The sequence below is a fragment of the Varanus komodoensis genome, unplaced genomic scaffold, assembly GCF_004798865.1.
Source record: "Varanus komodoensis strain SLA01 unplaced genomic scaffold, ASM479886v1 scaffold17, whole genome shotgun sequence".
Taxonomy (NCBI): domain Eukaryota; kingdom Metazoa; phylum Chordata; class Lepidosauria; order Squamata; family Varanidae; genus Varanus; species Varanus komodoensis.
This window is the reverse complement of record NW_025335505.1, coordinates 11,547,021-11,555,463: the sequence shown is the minus strand read 5'-3', so window position 1 is coordinate 11,555,463 and position 8,443 is coordinate 11,547,021. Positions and strand designations below refer to the sequence as shown.

General features: G+C 39.5%; 1 protein-coding gene across 1 annotated transcript in view; it reads left to right on the top strand.

The window, feature by feature from the left end:
• Positions 1-8,443, top strand: part of PIEZO2 (piezo type mechanosensitive ion channel component 2) — a 263,275-nt gene that overhangs the window by 38,925 nt on the left and 215,907 nt on the right. The window contains exon 2 of the mRNA XM_044426273.1: positions 4,640-4,735. Within this exon, the coding sequence (XP_044282208.1) occupies positions 4,640-4,735 (96 nt within the window). The remainder of the gene's footprint in view (positions 1-4,639; positions 4,736-8,443) is intronic.

Genomic DNA, 8,443 nt, shown 5'->3' with positions numbered 1-8,443 from the left:
AACAAGTAACTTTGTAAATTAATAAACAGAAATATGTTTTCTAATATAGTATATATCTTACAACTAACCTCACAATGAGAAATACATTGAATAATTTCAGGTGATGGTTCATAATATTAAGAGGAATCAGGAAGAGTTCTCTGACTGGGTTAATGGAGTCAAGCAGATCTGGGAAGACTGAAATCTCAGTCTCATTTGGAGATCAGTTATGGTTTCCAGGGGATTACTTTGATCTAATGCCACAGGTGTACATGGCCTTTGACAGGGTAGAATAGGAGAGGGTCCTGCCATAAGGAATATAAAACTGAAAATTCAACACTGGAGAAACCAAGAAAGAGCAGGTTAGTGGAGGCAGAGCTAAACTTGTAAATGCTGTGCAGTTCTGTCATGGATTTGTTCTGATATGAAAAAAGACTGAAGAATGGTGGGGAAAAGTGGGATGATGGTGGTGAGTGGAAGGCGACATTGTGTGGACTTACCATACAATTCAGTGAATGGAGCAGAGCAATGGTTTACTAAAAAGTTCATCTGGAAGCACCACTGATGTGCTTCTAGCCATGGAGTGCCTAGTGCTGCCAATCATAAGACAGTGTACAGCCATTCTGTATTTATTTTCTTCTGGCAAGAAGCAGTAGGAAAACAAATAGAAGATGACTTCATCTGGACCCCCTGTAAAATTCCATGAATGAGGCACAATACAAGCCTTGTTTGGAAGAACCATTAAAGGACTAGTCAAAGGAGAGTTGGGAAAGCGAAGGATGTTGTGCCAAAGGATGCAAAAGGTGAGTTTTAAGGAGTGCTTTGAAGGCAAAAGGGATGTGGCATCATGCAGGTCTTCCAGGAGAAAGTTCCAAGCTAATGGATCATAAGGGAGGAAGGGCAGGCTTTAGATGCTCTTGTCCCTTAGTGGCTTTCTGGATCTTTTGCTCAGTCTGTGACTGTGGAGCACAGCATTACAGGGGCTCCAGTGCTTTTTGGAGGGAAGTTCCACGGGACTGATGCTGGTGGACTGATGTCTGTTTCATGCCAGAAGCTCTACAGAGGTTTGAGCAAAAATGTCATCAGAGGGCACATGGCTACTTCTCGTTTCCTCTTAACTATTTGCACAATTTTTGGAAACCTTGAACAGGTATCTTGTGGGTGGGGGGCGTAAGTGCTTAATCCAGGTAAGGCAGAAGTGGGTGAGAAAACCTACTGATCTGGATGGAAGTGTTTGATTGGGTTAGGTTGGATGGCTTGCACTCACCTTAAAAGACCAGGTACAGAACTTGGGGGCAGGGGCACAGATTCCCTGGAGTACCATTTTTCAGCTTTATCCGATTTTCTCATTGTAATCCTATTTGGAGAAAACAGACTGCTATGTTATTCTTGCCATGGTAATATCCAGACTAGTGATAAATGAAGAATTTTAGATAGTGAAAAGACTGGCGTGCAGTAGAGATACAGTTATAGCTAGCAAATAGTCATCTTTTGCTGTGACTAGCTTGTTGGATGGAGCCCTTTTCTTCTATCATGCCAGGCAAAATGAATCTTTTGGTTTGCTGGATCTTGAACAGCAGGGCTCAATTAGTTCTGAGCAGTTTCATTGGCAGTAATCAAAGCATAAGGGTATGCCTCGTTTAGTTGCAAGCTCAATTTTCAGCTATTTTTTAAAAATGATGTCATGCCATAAAGCTGAAATATTCTACATCTGTCAGTTTAGTAATTTGCACATTAGCAGTCTGCTGTGAAAATTCCATGCAGCTGCGTTTTTCTTCCAAATAATTGCCTACATGCTGGGGTGCCTGGGTGATAGAAAGGTGTGTGCAACTTCTTGGTATAAAAGAAAACTTGAAATAAATGTTGGAGACAAAGCAAACAATATCTGTGTTTGTGTTTATTAACTGTGGAACTCTAAAGAAACAATTGTCCAGAGTCACCTTTTCTGTGTTATCTGTGCACTTGCACAGTGTGTGCAAGAAGTGGGCAAGCACTTACAGAATATCCTGGGATTACAGATATCAACTTAAGCTATTCTGTGGAACAGAAATAGAATAAATAAAATAAAATAAAATAAATCTTGCCTAATGCACTTTTAAAGAGAGGATAGCTATTGGGCAGTGTGAAAATGTAATAAATATACTAACTTGCACACATATTTTGGAGCATATTTTTAAAAATGTTCTTTGAACTGGGTATGTAATTTTTTAAAAAACAAGCAATGGCATAGAGCTGTGATTTGGATTGAATCCAGTGCCTGGAAGAAGGAAGATTTAAATTTTTACATTTCTGCACAAGTTTTCTACTAAAAATCACCCCCCACCACCACTACATCCCCCCCCCCCCCAAACTGCTTTCTACAACAAATAGCACTTTTGGTGTAAAATAGCAGCTGGTGGGTGACTTTTGGTGGGAAACCAATTTTGAGGAAAAGATCAACATCCTCCTTCCTGTGCACTATGGTTCTGATTTGAGAAGTGGCCAGCACAAACAATAGTAAAAAGCGTATAACTTTTAGTTGGACCCAAGTTTCTTTCTTGTATTTGTTCTGAACAGTTAATTCTTCCAGTATATCAGCAGCAATCTGTTTGCTTCTCAGGCAAAAAAAGGTTCAAATTGCAAACCAGCAGCTCTTGGTTCTCTTGCCTCTTCCAAGGGTTTTCACAGGAGCATTGGTGGCTTTGTCCCCACACCTGGCTTCTGGTTAGCATAAGCAAAGTTCCCAAGTGCAGGGCAGAAAATATATTTGGAATCCCGTTTCCAAATATGAATGACTCTGTTGGCTGTTGAGGATAAAAGTCACCCATCTTTCCACATGAAGAAAGGATCCTTCAAGTGTGTCATAGCCAGGTGCAACAGGATGTTTGATTCCTGGATGGCTGGAGTGGGGCCTTTTCCTACATGGGTCTTTCCCTACAAAATCTGATAGTGATTGATACTTGCTGGTAAGGTATGATTTTTAGTGTCTGTGCATACCTCAGAGATTGCCTTATTTAAATATTAGGGCAAATGCATGGGAGTTTCCTAAGGAGTTCCTGTGGCATTGGGTAATATTTTTAAAGAGCCCCAGGGTAGCGTAGGAATCTTCTTTCATACATTTTGGGTACATGCAGATGGAGGGCTGTTAAAATTACCAGTTAGAAGGTACTGTGTAGTTGTTGAATCTTTTTCTCATTAACAGCTTTCTACTGTTAGAAAAAAGGCAGAAGTGGTGGGAAAACAAGGGTTAGGAGTGGTTCATGATAAGGTCTGTAGGTCTCCTAATAATTCTGTCAATGATGTTGCTTGATGGTGAAATAAAACTCTTTTCTGGAAACACCCTTGGTCTCTAGGAGCATTTGGAATGCCTTGGATTGTGGTTTTCAAAATAGTTCCGTTACAAGAATGAAAAAAGTGAAATTGTAATTTTTGTATTCTGCTCTCAGGGTTAACAGAAGAGATAGAATTTAGCTTACCACCTCTAATTTCTGCAAAAAAGTGCTTTCAGAGAAATTTACCAAATTCTAGTTAACAGAAATATTTGTGATTGAAATAATGGAAGTTACATTTTTGTTTAAATAAACAGGCACCTCTGTTCTTGCACTGATACCTCACTGCACCGGTATTTGATTTCTCTCAAGACACATTCTGAATGTGGTAGGTCAACACCTACCATGTATGTGGGTGGACTGCAGCTTCTTTTTTTCTCTACCTTCTAAACATTTTTATATACTTACCATGCCATATAGCATGCTTTTACAGCCCGAATGAAAAATCACACATTAATTTCTTGCCATGAAATTAATTTACATGTGTAATTTTTTGCCTGAGCCAAAGTTTCATTGAGCAATTCCTTTAGAGGAAAAGAAGAAAACAAATATAATGACAAAAGCAAATACAGGTGAGATGGACTTGCATTATAGAAAGTATTTGTATGGAATAGTTCAAGGAGGAAACCATTCAGACCATCTGCTTTCTGCTATGTTGTACTAAAACTTATTCCTGTTTCTAAATAAACTTTTGACTTAGAATTGCTGCTGTAGCAGGGGAAACATTGATATTCTAAGATCTGACTGCGATATTCTATGAATGTTGAAGTAGAAATGTGTCTGTGAGCATGTATATTTAACTAAAATGAAAATACTTTCCCGTATGTAGAGGGAAACATGAAAAAGATCTGTCCTATTGCAAAGTAGCATGATTCTTGGAGAATTAAAATTTTAAATCATAGTATAGATTTGTGTGTGAAGAAAAGAGAGGTTGGCTATGGCATTCTGGAAGTTTCAGGCCCTTTTTCCACCTATACTTGCATTGGATTGTGCCTTACACTCGTTAAGTAGGTGGCATAATTTTCCACTTTTTCTGATAAGGAAAATGAACCACAGAGCTATAATAAGAGTTGTTCAAGGTCATGCATGAAAGCTGTGGTGTAGTTGGCATTGCAGCCAAGTCATCTCTTCCTCTGAGGACATTATTTAAGATCACCCTGCTCCTGTCTAAAAAAATATCTATTGATGGGCTACATTAAATGAGCAAGAATTTGGATATGAAGATCCTGTAAAACTCCATGTATTGCTTGTGCCACATAGTAGTTGACGCTGTGCTCAGTCACTTTACTATTTCCCTGATACATTTGTTACATAACTCCATTTCTCCCTCCCACCCTGTTTTCTCTCTACAGCATGTGCATTCCGCTACAATGGGCTCTCATTCGTCTACCTCATCTACCTTCTACTTATTCCTCTCTTTTCCGAACCTACAAAAACAACAATGCAAGGTAAGCATGTTCTCAACAGATGCATTTAAACTAAACACACGTCGAATGACTGTTTCAAATGAAATTTCTTCAGAACTCATTTTTACAGTGGGATATATAACCAAGAAATAAGTGCAGTTATAATAAAAGAGCAAACTTTATAAATCTGTGGGGAATATGTATAGTCTTCTGTAACCTAGTTTGGCCTTCCATTCATTTTGAAGTGGCCATAATTCCTTGAGACACAGTTGTCTAATTAATGCTTCAATTACATGTACCACATTGCACTACAATGGCCTTCCCCAACCTGGGGCCCTCCAGGTGCGTTGGACTTCAGCTTCCATCAGCCCCTGCCAAGCAGCATAGTCAACAATTAGGTGTACTGGAGGCTGCAGTCCAAACATCTGCTCTAAGCACTTGAATGTGAATATAAGTAAACAAAACACGCATTACGCTAGATGAGGCTTGTCTTGTATAAGCATGCATCGTTCTGATTTGGACTACCAAGATGTACGGGCTAAATTTCCCCTCTCAACTGATTTTTCCTGAAAGCCCACATTCAGAAATGAACAGGAAAAACTAATTCAAATGGAGGTTTTTTAACCCCCTTGGGAAGAATTTGGGGAGGCATGAGGGAGGAAGGGAAGGCTTAACCCTCCTGTGCTAGAGCACCGTAGTCCCAGTCTGAATTGGGTGAATGCATGCTTACATAAGAGTAATTTTTAATTTATTTATGGTGGTAAGTTCCTGTCAGTGCCAAAAAGTGAGATCTGTAGCCCAACGCATCAGAGGGCATCATGCTGGAGAAGCTTCACCTAAGGAGCTCAAAGGCAACTTATGAAGCATAATTCATCTAGGATGTTATTCTTTCCTAATTTCTAATGTCTAACTCTGCCTGTTCAAATCTGGGAGAGAAAATGGGAATTGTCTGCCAGCACATCACCTACTCTGAATATTCAGCAAGCCATATTATGGACTTAGCCAAAGCCAAGTGTCCAGCTTTCCTTGAAAAAGGCTTTCAAACTGGGGGGCATTGCACGCAGTCTGTGTTTGCACACAGTCTGCCATAGGAGTGAATATGTATTTAGTTTCTCAAAATAGCATGGGCTACCTGCCTATATCACTTGAGCTCAGAAGCAGCAGAATGAGATTTCACTCTTGAGAGATTTTTTTAAAAAGATCTAGAGACAATCTATGACATTTCACTTGGTGTGGAAGTCTTACCTTCTCCTCTTCTTCTTGCTGCTTCTTTTCTGGGCAAGATTTTTGAGCAAATTTTGACAAGGGATCTTTGGGAGAAAAACAGAAAAGCATTCATTGTGTTCTTCACAAAGTTCCCATAAGAAATGGATAGCTTTTCTTTTTGGTTCATTTTTGCCCTGGAGCTTTGCAGCTGAGCTTTTGCCAGCAATAAAGCTTTGAAATGAACCAAGCATCAATTCAATCTTTCAATGTGTTTGGAATTCATGATTTTGCGAAATCTGTCAGTCATTTTTATTAGAAAAATTTATAAGAATACGGCAAAAATGAAATATTAGTAAAAGTCCGATTGAGGGCTAATACAGCTCTTACAATGTTGAAGATGAAAGCTTGGAGGACCTGAAGGGGAATATGGGTGCAGGCTCCTGGTGTATATACTTCTCCCATGTTGATTTTATGTGTTTTTCTTTTCTGGACCTTTCTGTGCCAGGAAGGATGATTGACATCCTAAACATAGCAATTCTCTGTAAGCGGGGGAAAAAAAACAACTGGTAATGCTTGACAGGCATCCTTAATCTTCCAGGTCAGGATATGAATGCTATTTTCTTTTAATGGTTTATAGTGGCTAGCTGTACTCTTAGATAATCCAACAGGGCAATGCTCATGAGTGTTGAGGGACAGCTTTCATTTCACTGGAAAGATGTGGGCCAGCTATCGTTCATTAGTTACCGTAGTAACTTGGCTCCTACTCTGGCAGGAAGTCGTAAGCAGCAACAGTGGTTTTCACTTTTGCCATAGAATACATATGTAAGCTGGGCTATTTTGGTTCCTGATATACTATTTGAGGGAATGGGTTGTTAAAAACCCAGTTGCAAATCCTTATACCAGATTCTTCCATAAATATCAGTGTTTGTACCTGTGTACAGATGCTGACTTTTTCCCCAGTGTCATCTATAGAGCAACAGTACAAACAAAATGGAGTTGCATGCGGGAAGCTTCTTCTGAGCATACCCAAAGTACCCCCACATGTAGGTGAATTATGTGTAAATGGGTAAATGACAAGGAAGGTTACAATGTCTTCAGCCCTACCTACTTCTCAGATGTTCTGAGAGTTATGTCCATGGCTCCATAATAACCACATGAGTGTAGTTTACACTGAAAGATAAAGGGTTTGCAATGTGTCCCACTAAGGTGCAGTTCTATGCTACTGAAGAAGATAAAAATTCTAAAACTTCCAGCATTTCCCATGATGACTGGCTGGTACATGATAGGAGCTGTAGGACTTTTTTTTTTTTTTTGGCAGGTGTGGTTTAAACATGCACAGGTTTGCACTGTTTTTAACTAAGCAGAAGTGTGAAACCAAGTTTCTTTTACCCAAACCCAACATGATAACCGCAACATCGTATTACCTGTCTGTCTGGGGAGCTCCCATATGCTCCTGGGCTTGTACAAGAATGATGGCTGTGAAACAGTCCATCTGCCCCCCACCCCTCCATGTGTGCATGTAGAAATTTTCAGCATGACTTCAAAGGGGAAAAGAAGTGGAGATATGTAGCACTGCTAGTTGGAAGCTGCCAAAACCCAGTGGTCCATCACAATCAAAGGTTAATAGAGAAAACTTGCTATAAAATGAAGCAAGAGGAGTACTTCTACTACTTGCTCTTTTTCTGCTGCCCCCTACTTCTATTTAGCCTTTGTGCTACTTTTATTCCCATCTCTCTTTGGTTTGTTATGTTTACTAGCCTCCATTCACTTCATTTAATTCTTCTTATTCTCTTAGCTATTTCTTTTTCCTCCAGTGATGAAGACTTTGGAAGGCAACCATTTCCCCCATCAACTTTATTTAATGTTAAAACTGTATGCTCTTTGTTTCTCCTATTCCTTCTTGCCCCATTTTGTTCTTCTACAAACAGATGTTTCTCCTTTTATTTTCCATCTATACCTGGATTTCTCATCTGTGTAGTTCCTTTTTAGGGTATATTTCCCCGACTTTCTATTTTCTTACAACACTCCTACGAAAATTGCCGATTCAGCTGATTGAAAAAAAAATTAAGTACTCCGAGTTTTGTATGTGAAGGTGCTATTAGGCCTCTATAATGCATCTTCTTGGTGTTATTATAAGACAAGAAACAGTAAAACACAATAGTATTCATAGTGATCCAAGTACAAAATCTCTTTATGCAAAGCACCGTTCTACTTGACTTCTTTTAAAAATCCCTAGGATGAGCTACTGGGAATATATCCTGACAAAGTCACATTGGTAGTGTTGCAAGCCTTCCAAGAATCAAAGGAGACAAGGCACAAGAATGGATATTGTCAGTCAGGAGAACAATATATTTGTTGATGTAACTATATTTGAAGATGTAACTGTGGAGATGGAAGAATCCTTATATTTCTAAGCTGTTGATTCTTTCAGGCGGGGCGGGGGGGGGGGGGGGGAGAATCCAGCATGTTGTTTCTGTCCACTCCATCAAAATACCCCTTTGAAAAACAATAGCAAGCATCACCCCATTTTTTTTTAAAGGGGAG